Raw genomic sequence first — 15,460 nt, 5'->3', positions numbered from 1 at the left:
TCTTTATATAAAGGATGAGGATTTATTACGCTATATGATGCATGAATATTTAAGCCTACAAAAAAGTTAATGTCACGTTTCATTATGAAATCAGCACTGGTGTGATAGAGATTCCATTCCCATCTTGTTACATGTCCCATACAAGCTTTTAGAAGAGCTATTTGACATTATATAGTCATTCATAAAATTATTATTCTGTAAGAAAAATATGTAGATGTCTTTGGTCTGGCTACTCTAAAAATGATTTTGAAGTACTCTAAGATTTTCACCAGAAAGATTCCAGGATTCAGGATTTGTATTAACTATTTATGCATATTTATGATGGTGTGGGAAAATGTTGCTACTGATTACTAAATAAAGCAGGCAGCAGGAATAGGATAGTAAAGGTACTTTATTAAATTTGGATATTGAAGGGTAAAATAACTTGAGCAGAAGTTTTTAGGGTTTACTTGCTTATGAAAAATGGACAGACTGATAAAAGAAAAGGAAGGTTAACTAATCAGTTCTTGTACCTACAGTTCAGCTGGATCAGGCACCTGCATATCCAGGAACAGAATTTGCCTTTCCCTGCTTTAAATGGGAACAATATCAAATGTGGCACAGCTGTGGGTATAATTCAGTGAGGGAAAATAATCTAGGGGAAAAAAAAAAAAAACACAAAACACCACAAAAAAAACCACCCAAACCAAACTCCACATCTTAGTATTTGTAGTACTTTTCAGTGATGCACATACAACAACACACACACACACACACAGATGCAAACCAAAATATTACTGTAATCTATTCCTGGCATGCTGTTCTGTTTAGTTTTATGAAACAAATAATTTAGCAGGCAATGTACAATATAGAGGCCTCCAGTGGATTGCAATATTCTAAGTAAGCATATTTTTCTTTTTGTTTAATTTATAGTCCCTGGGGGTAAAAAAGACATTTAAAAACGGTGTTTCCTGGGTTTACAAAGCTCATAGGGATAGTTAGTTCAACTGGTTGAATTGCTGGCTAAAATGTGAAACACACTGTACCACTAGAGGTCTTTTCATTTGTTAATATTATAAGGCCTCAAGGGTTCTTCATCAGTGGATACATGTTTAAATCGCAGGGAACAGTAAAATGTTGTGCTGCCTTTTCAAATTGACAACTGCAGGACAAACACAGGGACATCAACCTAGATTTTGCTGTATAAGCATTGGGGGCAATAAGTTCCCAAAGAGAAACTGAATATTCATATTTTTTGATATCCCTAACTTTTATTTAACTTGAGTAATTCTTAAAATGTGAACTCCTGCCAAACTCTGTGAATAACAGATTTTTGGTCTCAGTGATATAACTGAGAAGGAGAAGAGAAAAAAAAAGGGAAGAAAAGAAATTGGTAGAGCTGACTGAATTGAGTTACTTCATGTTTTGGCTCTTGGCATGCTTGTCTTTTTTTCCATATTTTTCATTTCTTAACCAATGTGGATCATTCTGTAAGTGGAAACATTTAATGCTGAAAATGTCAAAACAAAACACTTAATCTTTTCAGAATTTTACTGTCTAAAATCAAATTCTATCAGAATTTTAAAATAGATGTAGTAAGTAAGCAACTACTTACTTTTTGTGAATTTACTGTTCCTTCATTTCTAGTTAGTCATAACAGGGCAACTGCATATCCGACTTGGCTGTGTACAAACAATCCCAGGAAATAATGGGTCTATAATCTCTGTGTAGGACAACAGAGAATTCAGCAGTTACTAAGGAAATCATAAACCACAGCAGAAAAAAAGACAAAAAATATAAGCGTGTAAGAGTTTTATGAATGAAAATGTTGGCCTTTACTGGAGCTGAGTGAAAAATATTTGCCAATTAATTATTTTCCATAGATGGCTGGTGCAAATGCAAAGCACAGGAAAGCCATGTGATATCAGTCCCATTTCTTATCTTGTGCACATCTATGGAATGTAAAAATCTTCCATTTCTATCTGTTCCATCAACCTTCCTATTTCATCGGTTACTTTGTAAGTTCGATTCCTGCTTCCCACTTTTGAGCTGGCAGACCTTACAACATGTGCAGTGGCACACAGTATTTCCCTTTGGAATACACTCTGACTGCACACAGCACCTCAGTGTAGCCTTTTTTATTAGGAAATACTTGCCTACAACACAGTCATGATCTATGGTACTTACACACCAGCTACCTCAACAATGTTTTCATACAAAAGCTAAAAGGTAATTTTTCTGTCCAAATGTCAGATTTCAGCATCCTCCCTCTCTATTTTTGAGGCTACTGCAGTTCAATAAAATATTTTAATAATACTTTTCTAAGGAGGCATAGATTTGCTCAAATGCTTAAATAGCAGCCACACATAGAGATCAAAGCTGTCCATTTCCAGGAATATCTGGAAAGGAATATCCAAAGGTGTATCTGAGAACAGGGCCTTAGAATAGATAGACACAGGCAGCCTCTACAATGGCCACTGGTGATTCAGTTAACATAATACACCTCAATAATATGAGTGCTCCCGAGACCTTTGCACTTCCTTTCTAACCTAAAAACTTCCCCTTTGTGTTTTGAACAGGCAAGCCCACAGGGTATGGATCCAGCAGTAGACGCTTGCACCACAAGGGAATAGTGGATGAATGCTGCTTCCAGAGCTGTGACCTGAGGAGGCTGGAGATGTATTGTGCTCCAATAAAACCGCCCAAATCCGCGCGGTCCGTACGCGCCCAGCGCCACACCGACATGCCCAAAGCACAAAAGGTAGGTCAGGCTGGCAAAAAACTCCCGACGACCAAGCAACAACCAAACCAAAGCAACAAAACAAGAACCAACCAAAAAAACCCCTACGTGTTTTAGGGAAGGAAAATTCTATCAAGGCTGGTAACATAGAAAACAATTGGTGTGTTCTGCCTACTAGATTTAGTAGAACTTTGGAAAACAGTTGCCAAGGTGGGAAATAAGTGGGAAGTGGTGTTCCATCTCATCTCTTTACTTAAGAGTGGGAAGAGGTGTGTTCCATCTCATCCCTTTACTGAATAAAACACAGAATTGCTGATCCAGAAGTTGTGAGCTCTCATCCTGCCATAGGGTAGTAAGTGACAAGTACCTACATCACCCAATCGTAAATACCAACTAAGACCTCTTTCAAAAGAGAAACTAAACACTGAATATTTAATAACTCATCTATCCAGAATCTCTTCAGTCATGCTCCCCTGTTAGGTAGAGGTAGAGTGGATGCTCAAGAAGGAAATCAGACATTCTGCTATTCATTTTACACTTAAATGAACAAATTTTTTTCTTCATTATTTTTCCCTTTTTTTTTAATTTATCAGAACTAAATTAAATGGATAGTCACTGTAATCATTGCATACTTCATTTTAACTATTTAAAGTTTAATACATATATATATTCTCCAAGCCACTTCCAATATTGATTGGTATTTTTTTTTAGAGCTGTGGAGTTCTGAGTATCCAGATTTTTGCTCCCCTGATACCAGATGTACTGTACATCTGGGTACTGTATGTATACTGTATGTAGCAATAGAGACTATAGCTCAGAAAACCTAGACTAGGCTACAATTAAGCTCATGTTCAATTGTCTCTGCTGTTTGAGGTCTGAACATCTGTTTTACATATTATCTGTCTTCTGCTGTAAGCCCCCCATGATTTATTTTATTACTGTTGACCCTGTCTGTCCTACACACATGTTGGCACTACTCCTGCAGTTATCTGAAAATTTTTGCTTACAAGACCTGGAACCTAAGATTTCATAGGAAGTCAGGAAACCAGTGCTGTATATTAAAATCCTTAATATCAACTTTATGAAAAGAACTATTGTAGTCATTCCAGCATCCATTCTTTTCCATAAGTCAATTCATAGAATGCAATCTTTTCCCCTTCCTTCCTCAAGAGTTTTCCAAAAATCAATGATCCTTCCTGGGAAATATCACCTTGAGACCTCAAAGGGCACACAGGGCAACAAGTGAAGGCTTCTTCAGGTGGAGCTCAATTGCAGACAAGAAACCCCTGGTTTAGGTTTATTCCTGTCTGGGCACACATAAATTTAAGGAAAGCTGGAGAGAAGAAAACAGGCTTGGCCAGGAATCAGTGTGCTCCTTCCCATACTTGTTGCTAAGGCGATGGATAAAACATTGGAGTAAAGGAGACAAGATACCTGCCAGCTCTTTGATGAATCTCCACACCATTTTCCTTGGAGAACTAAGGAATGATGTCATCTTTAGGCAGCTGTCCTCTTCCCAGTTTAAAACATAAGCAGGAGAGCATTGTCTTTTACAGACAGAAAAGATCTTGTATGTTTCTGCAGCATCAGGGGAGGTAGCACTCAGGAGGGATACTGGAAGAAAGAAAAAAAAATAAAAGGGAGTATGTAATTGAGTAATTGAGAGAGCATAGCTGCTGAAGAAATCATCCCAGAAATTGAAAAGGGAAAAAAATGAAGAGGTGAAAAGAGCAGTAAAATGACAATGAGGAGCTCAAGAGGTCAAAAAAAAGGTGAGGGAATTAGATAAAAGAGGTCAAGAAGATGTAAAATATTGCAAAACTGAATGAATCAACATGCATCCTAAATAAAGGATGGAATTTTTAGAAAATGGAAGAGTAAATTAAATAAGAGATAAATTAATATTAAAGAAAACATCTTTAAGGAAACTGTACTCAAAAAGGAACATGTTAAACATAATATAAGAAATCATAAATTCTTCTCAATAGGAACTTGGCAATAAAGTAACAAATCTGATGGGAAATACAAACAAATTTTCATTTTTATCAGTGGATGAAGTAAATTAGTTCGAGGAAATTAAAATACAGAACAGGTAAGAGAAACTATTATTCAGATTTCTGATAGATAAAAGGAAAGTACAGTGGAGGGAAGAGAAGTGGAACTCAGTAGGAAAAACCAGTACATGTCCTCATTTAATTTTTTTCTCTTTTCTTTTTGCAGTCAGTTGTACATGCTGCCATTAAGTAAGGCAACTGTGTTCAAACTTTTTTTGGACACACTCTCCCAGGATGAATGTAGTTAGCTAGTTCATAGTGTTGATATGACACGGATTTTAACTAAAATAATATAGATATGCTTAAGTCAAATTATTTTTCTGTTAAACACTGTTTCTCTCAATATGATATGCTGTATATGAGATCTATATCTTTTTCACAGAAAGTGAATATATATAGCTATTATCATATATATACAATCTTTTCAAAATTTTCATCTTTAGATGCAAGATGTAAGGTAGGACTAGATGCAATATATAAGAGGTTGTACAGTTCCTCTCAGACTTCTTATTCATTTCATACATTGGACAGTCTTTGTTCAGCATCTCATCAATGTTTTTAAATTACAAGTCCAGGATTTTGGGTTTTGTTTTAATATTTCTAGTGCTTAAGTAAGAGGTCTATTTCCCCAGTTCCTTGTGCAGATGGTTCCTGCTAGGCACAATTTGGTAGATGATCTCAGATCAGTGGAGTAGGGATCTTCTCTTATTTACAGTTTCAGTATTTCTGCTGGAAAACAAAGTAATGGTTTCTCCTAAGTCCTACACTATATTTAGAGTTCTAAAGCACAAAACAAGAGCAAGAAGGGGAGTTTAAGTCCTGTCTTTGGTGTCATGGTACCCTCTAGCTTTTCGTTTGTTTGTTTCTTTCTCTTCTGAAAAATGCTTAAAGTTTAGTCAATTATCCTTAAGTGAATTAAGTTTTAACAGCAATTTGGAAAACTATTGAGTAGCTCTTTGAAAAACAACTGCCCTACCAAAGGAAACAACTGAACAATTTCCACAACTGTACACATGAGGGAAGATTGTGACCTTTTCAAATGAAGCAGTGTCACAGAAACAATGTCACAAAATTGTCTTGTAAATTCAAGATTACGAGGTACCTTGAAAATTACTGCTGAATGTGAAGGCTGGTGAGGCTGATTTTAAAATCCAGTAAAAAAAGAACCACACAATCATTTAGGTAAGAAAAGAACTCTAAGAACATTGAGTCCAGCCATTAACTAAACACTGCCAAGTCCACCAGTAAATCCTGTCTGTAAGTGCCACATCTACATATATTTTAAATAACTGCAGGGATAATGACTCCAAAACTTCCTTAGGCAGCCCTTTACAGTGCTTGACAATGTTTTCTGTGAAAAAAAGTTTTCCTGCCATGCTATCTACACCAGCCCTGGCACAACTTGAACTTGTTCATGAACATTGTGCCATGTCATCCCCTCACAACCTGAGCAAAATGGCAAAAGAGGTGCATATCTAGATATAATTTTGCTCTTCCTCAGATTTACAGTCCTTTTTCTTCTTTAGGCCTCATATGTGAAAAATACACATAAATATATATACCAACAAAGTATGTATAGGAGGTGGGCTTTCTCAAAAACACTTTTCATATTTTATCTAATCTTCAAAATTTAAATAAATACTGAGTGGGACTAAGAGAGAAAGGGAAAAGATATTGGTATTTTTAGTTTCAGAAAATGCCATTAAGAAAACAGAAAAAGTATTGCATTATTTCTCATTAATTTTTCTAAGACTGGCAGATTCTTTTGTAATTGGCTCAGCATCAACTCAGATACATTCACAGGCCAAAATATGCACCACGGCACCAATCCTAATTTCTGTTGAAGCCACGCCACATTACCAAGCCAATGAGTGAACGTTTAGGTGTAACAGATAGAAGGACTTGGCTTTTTCAGAGAATTATTTTCTCCCATTGCTTGCTTTGCAGCCCTGTTTTTATGTGAGTGATCACACTGCCCACAGAACTAGAAAGCTTTCAGAGACCCCAGAGAATTCATAGCTAAGGTATCATGCCTGTTACTACAAACATTAGACTTTCCATTTATTACCAATAGAGCAAGAGAAATTTCAATGCCAATATGAGGTTTGAATGTCTGCCCTAATGGGATAAGAATGCTGCTGCTTGCTTCCCAGCATCCTTCCAGCTCACTCAAATGACCATTACTGAAGCAGTTGTAATCCCACTGCTAATACTGCCTTATCTCCAAAGATCCATGCTGAAGGTGATGGGCTAGAAATCTGCTTCCCTGTTCTTTAGCTAACTTATAAATTGATCACATTTTGCATCTCTCATCTCAAAATTATGATTGCCTTTGTCTGAGCCTGAATATCAGCTCAGAGCAGTTTTATTTCCGATTACCTTCTTCTCAAAGTCTTGAGAAACAAACCAAACTTTTCTACACCAGTACAAGAGCAGGTCTGAGAACCTAATTCAAGCATTCACACCTGGTTTTGGGGTCTGTGGTTTTTTTTTTTCCCCAGTGGTCTCACTATTTCATGCTTGAAAAAAATGTATTATGTGGGTAAAAGCATTTTCTGGCATGCATGCTACCACTTATTGGTAGTAATGTATCAAAATGCTCATTCTGGAGAAGGAAGTGTTCTAAAAGCAACCTGCCATCTTCCTTCAATTTCAAAGCTAGTTGTATCATGACAACTCTTTTTCCACCTACATGTCATTATTAAAATCTGTAAGTGAAGCACTCCTGCATCTTAGTACCTGCTTTACTTGAATGAAAAAGCCATTTCAAAGTCAGACAACAACAGTAGCAGAGAGAATTTATATTTTCATTTCAGAAACACACAGTTAAATTTCAATATAAATAGACTTTGAACGTCACTGCAATGCAAAATGGCTGTTGTTTCGTTTTAAGGCTCTCACTGTGTATTTTATGGATGGGGAGTTTGTAATCTTTAAGAATATATGACTTTTGGCAAATAAAATGAAGAATAGAGCTTTTTCTATATGCTGGTAAACTCTCTTCAAGGAGGAGCACCTAGGGTCAGCACTGAGGAGAATATTTTGTTTTGTTGCTGTGTAGAAAAAAAAAAACCTGGGCATATGAGTAAAGAAATTCCTGTTTTCTTAGCTCATTGTAACCAATATAAGCACTTGTAGAATAAGGCAGGATTCTTAGTGTTGGCAGTGATGACTTTAATCAGTGAAAATTTAAGGCTTCACCCAAAATGAGCTCTTCAGGGTGAAAACTAATGTATAACTTAGGAAAAAGTGAAGGCAGCAAAGGTCATTTTGGAAAAGTTGGAAGAGAAACAGGCAATGAAAAGCAAAATATATTCTAATTTAAGGATAAGAAGAATTCTGTTGACATTTCTGATTCTGTATTTGATTGATGCTATTCTACAGCAATATTAGCAAAACTGGATGAGGACAAGCCAGTATCCTTCTGAACTGTTCACAGAAATAGTGACTAGATGATTAATCTAGTCTATAATGGCATATTCCTTACAAAAACATTTCTTCATTATGACTATTTTGCTGTTAACAACTTTGGCTTGTCAGTGTTGATAAATCCTAGTTTGGCTCAATGTTTTATACTTGGTGGTGCTATAATTACGTTAACAATTACTAGTACTGCCTAATTTTTGTTTTACATAAAGTAAGAATTCCTCTCACATCTATCAGAAGGCAATACAAATCCAGTGAAAATTAATAAGCTCTCTATGAGTTCAAGTTTTGTGATCCTTTGAAAGTGTCTGATTTGTTTTATTTTTAATTTAATTTCTGATTTTGTTTTCAATAGATACTGAAGGGAAATTGAAAGGTTATATGTAGAAGAGTATTTTTTATGGGAAATCACTAAAAACCCCCACAAAACCAATGCACTGAATTAGCTTCCATTTTATTTCTGTCCATTAGAAAAGCAAGAAAATGTTATTACTTTAAATTTTAGAGACTCATTTTTAGGGCTTAAATAATAGCTAATGCAGTGGTAGAGCTGCATACACATGGGTTCACCTTTTACAGACATTTTGGTTTTTGCATTTCTTAGAAAAAACCCATAATTTCACTGAACTAAGTGTTTGACTTCTGATGAGTATTAAAAATATGGAGAGTCACTTAAAAATTCTGGCTTTGGTCTGATACAGAATATGAAGTCTTGGGCCTGGCTAGTATTTACTGGAGTGGCAAACAAGGAAATCAAATTGAAATGCATATACCACCCCCATCACTGCTGCTGATTCTGGTCTGTGTGTGGAATGACAGGGAACTGAGGGCATAATTCACTCCAAAGCTCCCTTGATTTGCCTGGCACATCACCTTGTCTGTTTTGAAAACACAAATTATATGGCTGCAGCTCGTACAGCAAGCCCACAACTTTTTTCCTCCTCAAGGTCTTATCCAAGAAAACTATTGTGCCATCTATGCAATATGTAGTTAGCAGAGCAATTTTGAAAATACCTGGTACCAAAGCCCAAGAGATTCCATAAATCCTGCAGTTACAACTCAAAAGTTCCCTGGCCCCTCTACATCCTCCTTTTGGAAATATCTTTGGGAAAGAAAGGAAATCTTTGGTACCTGCTGCATCCCTAAGCCCATCCAGGCTCCAGCAGCAGATGTCTCCTCCGCCAAGATCAAGAATGACAACAGTCAAAATGTTTATGTCTAGGAGAACAGGGAATTTCAGGTACAGAAGTTCCGCATAGTTAAGTTCTCTGTAGATAACTGAATTATTGATTAAAACACAATTATCTAGCAGTTCCAGCACTCTGGACAACTGTTTTCTCACTATTATAAGTTTCGTGATCATACAATGTATTTAAACCTACCTGTAACAAATTTTTCTTTCTAAACTTTCAGGAAGTGCATTTGAAGAACACAAGTAGAGGGAACACAGGAAACAGAAACTACAGAATGTAAGAACATGCCATCCACAAGAATGAAGAATGAATGTGCCATCTGCAGGATACTTTGCTGTAAATAAATTATTTGTTAAACATTGGAAGACTTAAAAAACCTTTGTTTTAAAAAGCTTGATGCAATTTCAACCAATGGGCATTCTCCCAGTGAACAATGCAACTAAACATTCCAATATTAAGTCTTTAGAAAACAGAACATTTTAACCAAACCTAAAAAATTCTGTGGTTGATATATTGCTGTTTGTTAACCTGTTTTATCTGTCCTGCACAAAAACTCTTAAAGTCCTGTGCCCCTCAAAAGCCTACAAATTTTTGGGCCTTTGATGGATCCAATTGCACTAAATTAACCTATGAACACTGGCTGCTGGAGTCATTCATCAGCCTTGTCTAAGTGGTGGGTTTTTTTATTTGCACTTCTTTACAAGCAACAGGCTGTTTGTTTTACAGTGTCTGAAAACATTGTTTGTCTACCCCTTCATATTTGCACAGTGTGACATTCCCAGTAACAGCAGCAGGTAACATATACAATTTTAAACATCCATTAATTCCATCTGTGGCATTTCGACAAAATATGGGTTATAGATGCATTTGTTTTAAGACAGTTTTATTCTTCCTTCTCTTGCAAACATGCAAATTTTTTTTTGCAATTTGTGAGACAAAAGGTTTTTAAAAGCAGTTAAAGCATACATAGGCTCTCAAACCAGTAATGATTCCTCCAGATAATTATTTTGTAACAGTATAGGTAACTTCTTTCTTCCTCCATATAATGCAGTATGTAAAATTTAGCATATCAACAATACACATATATCAAACAGTATGTAAAAAAATCTCTGTTTTATAGTACAACGGTGCTATTTTATAGTTTGTTACATGAAAGGGTCTGGCCAAAACGGTAATAGGTAAAAGCAAATATGGAAAGACCAAGCCAAAGATTAAATAACAACTTTCAAAAATATTCAGCTTAAATCAACTAAAACAGCTTCAGATTTTAACATGAAAATAACTTTACCATTTTCAAGAGAAAATACTTGCTTCCTTTTAGGTACTCGAAGGGTGGTGTTTTGACATCCGATTGTGTGGAACGCAAACATGTGTGTAGGCCCAGAGAAGACAATTTGAAAAACAATTTGAAAAACAAGTGACTTCAAAGAGTAGTTCACCAGGGACTAACTGTTCCTGAAATATCAACATTCTGTTCAATCATAAAGGGGTACTCAAGCTCCCCTCCATTTTAATTCTTCCCACAACCAGATGTGGCTTACCTCACTGTGAGCTGGGCTGCATTTCTCTAAATCAGAAAAGCTAGTCTAATCAACAAATTACTACTGCAGAATGAGTCCTCAAGGAGAGATTAACCATAACATCCTTGCACCCTCACTTACAAGTGCCATTCACCCACTCTTGTGGGAGTCAGAGATGCCCTGATAATCCCTGCCATGTAACTTTGATAGGCCCTGCAGTGGTTCTTCCTTGAATAACACCTCTGCTGCATTTTTGTAAATCAGCCCAGTGTAGATTGGCCAAAGAGTGAAGGCGGATAAGCAGCCAACAGTGTCCCAAGGTAATCATCAAACCTGTCTGTGAGAGAAGGGAAGGAAGAGGGAGGGAAGAGGAAGGCACTGTTCCACCCTGTCCAAGAACTCCAATGCAGTCCCATTCAACTTTTTCCCCTCACCATGCTTTATGTGGCAGGCTCAGGCAAGGGATGAAGCATTCCTTGGACAGCTCCAAAGGGAACCTGGAAAACAGTGTATGAAAGGAGCAGCTAGGGGGGTGGCAGATTAGATCTATAAAAAAAGAACCTCCTTTTGAAGGCTGCTCAAAACTGCCTTACTTTCTACTGCAGTATCCCTTCTGGAGAAGGAAGGACTCTAAAAGCAAAAGAGGGAGTGGATAACTATTGACTTAAACATAAGAGAAAGTTCTCTCCAGAGTGCATATCAGCTCCTCAATAGTCCCTTGTGAAACAAGCAGGAAAGGTCATAAAATTCTAACAAATTATTTTAGTTCCTTTTCTATTCCCACAGAAAATTTGTGGTTTGTATTTTTAACAAGTGCAATGTATTCCTATACAACTCTTGAAACCCTCTGCTTTCTGTGAGATGGATGTCTATATGCACAATAAGCTGCCATAGCAATGTAAAAGTAGAACAGTAAATGAATAAAAAGAATATGTCACAGCTCTCACTGACTGAGATAGTTATGTTGAAAAAGGGAAAAAGAAAAACAGATGGAGAAACTAATCTAAATTATTTACCACCAATCCAATAAACAGAGTTAGCAATTCTGATACCTGTCACAGCTCCTACAGGCCTTTTTTAGCAGGCGGGATGGAGAGGGAAGGCTTTTATTTTAGTGGCTGTAAGAATTCTGCAACATAATCTAAGAACAAGCCATTATTTTGATGTCACAGACATAATACAGATTTCCATTTCAAGCCCCATGACCCTTTCTGTCCCCTGTCTCTTCTGAAGTCCTAAGGGGAAGAGGGAAGAAAGGTGTGAGCGTACAAAACAATTTGAGATATCTGTGACAGCAAGTTTCTTTGTAGACAACTTTTTTATTGATGCGCTTTTAACTGAATAACTATACATCATTTTGCATTAATTCCTGCAAATTAATTCAAATTTTTGGTCTTATCTTGGGATTCACACACTCACATTCATGCCACCATAAATCTCCTGTTGAAAAACCATAGTTAGAAAATGCCACTCTGAGACAGAAATATTTATTAGAATTTGACAAATGTCTAAACAAATTGGAACAATTATTGAAAGCAACTAAAATAAATACTGAATATCTGCAAGCTTCAAAGGCAGCACTTTGGTTTACTAGAGAATAAATGATATTACAAAATAGGAAGTAGCTCCAGCCTCACAGAGGTGAGAAATGCATGGGTGGGGAATGCACTTTGGATAAGAAATCTCCAGTCATATGGCAGATTGCATGGTAGATTACATGGTAAACCAGTTAGTATGAAAGATAAAGGGCTGCTTTAACTTCATAATCACAATAAATCTGCTACTTAAAGAAGTTGGAGCATGAGCCAAAGTATCTCCCTCCCAAAAGTACAAAGCAGTCTGTCTTGAAAAACTTCTAATTAGAGAAATTGAAACATTCAGCTGGATTTTTAAAAGCACTCCAGGTATTTAGGAACAGGGCTCCCACCAGATGCTATCTCATAAATAACTGAAATGGTAAACAAAAGCACATTTCTCATCCTTCCTTACTGTGTACGTCACATGACAGAGATCACAGATCTCTGCTTTCTAGAATAGACCTAAAATGACAACCATTACACAGAATATCACTGAAATGCATAATTTAAAAGTGAATTAAGCCTCATTATTTTCAGTCAGTCCAAAAAGCACTGCACATCTAAAGCCACTTCAGTTAGCAACTGTCCATCAAGGTAGCAAAATTTAAGTGTCATCTCCATAGTAAACATAATTAGTCATTAAGACTTTAAATGGAAAATCAGTAAATTCTTTATTCTGCTGAAAATGTAGTTATAAACCAACATTTCCATGAAGGACTTGTATGAGCTTATTTGCACCATTCAGCCAAGAGAGACAAGAAAATCAAAGCTTGAGATGTTGCATCCAGTCCTGGTAGATACATGAAAATAGCCCCCTTTTTTTCCCAAGGCAGCTTACCCTGCTGATCCCTTTGGTAAGATTGAAGGGTGAATTAGTGGTCAGCTTTCTTTACAGAAGTGAATTCCACACAAAACTAGGAGCCATGCTCAGTTGTCCCTGAGCTCCTTGTTCTCTCAGTACCAATGATTAAATCTGATAAATGAAGACTTCAGGCCAAGCACTGTGTCTTCTTGGCTCTCCATTCAAGAAGCAAGTGACAAGATCATATGACAAGATCAGAAAAGTGTATTTGCATATTTGCTTTACCGGTTACTGATTTGGCCAACAATGCCAAAGTGGTGCTATTGTTTTGTTTAAGAAAGTACTTGACTAAAATGTAAAAGAAAGCATAAATATTTTTTTAATGTATGACAATGACAATTACATAGGTATGGTTATTAAAATAGAAATAAAACTAGCCATAACTTTTCAACTTTTTGTCACTCAAAAAACAGCAAAGTAGTCTTATATAGATACAGGTGGGGCACGAATAAGAGTCAAAATGCCACAAAAATTTATAGATTTTAAATGAAATTCTGAATCCTTATTCCAAGGCAGAAGTTCACATGAAGAAAAGTGTTAGTAGTCAGGGAACTGAAAACCTTGATGTGACTGAAAGCCTTTCAGATCATGCAAGTCCTATATCATACCAGAGATTTTTAAGCCACACTCTAGTCTGAAATCAGTGTAGAGTTTGGCTTGGTCAGTGGCATGATGTGATTGAGATTTTCATTGTGCACACATTTTTAGTTTTACCTGATTACTTTCTTACTCATGGCATATAATCGAAAATTAATGTTCTTAAAACCCACAAAAGATGCAAGCACATCTAAATTTAACAAGGAATGAAAAAATTATTCCTAACAGGAAATTGTTGGTTTTTAAAATTGTCACCAGTTCCAAATTGTGAGAAAAAGTTGAAATATATGGCTAACAGTCTGTGAATTATTTTTTTTTATTACTTTATGTGGTCACTATGAGCATCCTTATGTGCAAAATTTCACATTTCTTTTTTTTTTTTTTTTGAAATTATGCTAAGTTAAGCCCAAAAAGAGATTCTTGGAACCTATAAGCCAAATAGAATACTTATGTTGTTCTGATGAAGGTATAATCAATATATTTTAAATGCTTTATTTTTAGTCTGAAAAGGAATAGTAATAATTTATTTGGGATGATCTACTTATACTGGTCCCTCTTTTTAGGATACTGGTCAGTGGAAATTAGTCTTCCAAACACCCAGCTTCTACTCAAAACCAACATTTTTCCTCCCTCGTGCTCTGCCCAGCAAACTTAGTTAAAAGACTATTGCAACATAATTTTATTGTTTGTCTGTTTGTTTGGGAGGGTTGTTTTGCTTTTGTTCACTTTGTTTTGATTCTGGGGGCAAGGGATAAGGAGGAGGAGATGAGTGATATTTTTTTCTCTTGGGTACAATCCGCATAAAATAAAGAATTTTTCTTAATGAGATTACTAATTATCCAATTCCTGTGTGGAAGTGGCATTCAGTAAAGCAACTAGATTAAATTTGTCATGAAAGAAGGAAAGAAAAATTTCAACATAAAGTTGTTACCCATTCTGCTCCTACACTAAACATGATGCTTCTGACAGCACTGGAATATTCTCCTGGACGATAAATGCCCCCAAACACACAGTATCTGATACATAGAAATCTTTGACTTGTTTTTTTTTTTTTTTTTACACAAAGGGTGTTATGGGAATGTCAGAACTTTGATTACACGTCATGCAGTATAGAGATGCCATTCTGGCAGAGGCCAAAATAGGAAGGACCTCCCTGATTGTTACATTAGGAAATCTTACCCTAGCTGCATAAAGGGTGTGGCTGTGTATATATATACACATATACAGACACATGTACACATATATGGGTATGGACAGACAATGCTACAGTGTGTGCATGTCTATGTGAATGTGTATATTATGCTTTTCTTTTTCCTGTCAAGTAAAATTTTAAATGCTTGCTTTTTTCTCTTCAGATCTTATGGATTATGTTCAGGAATCCAACTGGAATCTAATTTTAGAAGAACATTGTGTAATATGGATGTCACAATTTAGGTCCTGTCATTGTTTTTCATACCTAAAGAAATAACCAGATATTTAAACCATAAGGCACCCCTTCATTGTCATCAGGCA

General features: G+C 36.2%; 1 protein-coding gene across 1 annotated transcript in view; it reads left to right on the top strand.

Annotated features, from left to right (window-relative positions):
* The window catches only part of IGF1 (insulin like growth factor 1), a 46,862-nt gene extending 36,836 nt beyond the window's left edge, over positions 1-10,026 (top strand). The window contains exons 3-4 of the mRNA XM_041398654.1: positions 2,559-2,740; positions 9,613-10,026. Coding sequence (XP_041254588.1) covers positions 2,559-2,740; positions 9,613-9,672 — 242 coding nt within the window. The 3' untranslated portion in view covers positions 9,673-10,026. The remainder of the gene's footprint in view (positions 1-2,558; positions 2,741-9,612) is intronic.
* The last annotated feature ends 5,434 nt before the right edge of the window (positions 10,027-15,460 follow it).

This window comes from Onychostruthus taczanowskii, unplaced genomic scaffold, assembly GCF_017590055.1.
Source record: "Onychostruthus taczanowskii isolate IOZ18803 unplaced genomic scaffold, ASM1759005v1 scaffold15, whole genome shotgun sequence".
NCBI classification, from domain to species: Eukaryota; Metazoa; Chordata; class Aves; order Passeriformes; family Passeridae; genus Onychostruthus; species Onychostruthus taczanowskii.
This window is presented reverse-complemented; position numbering and strand designations above follow the sequence as displayed.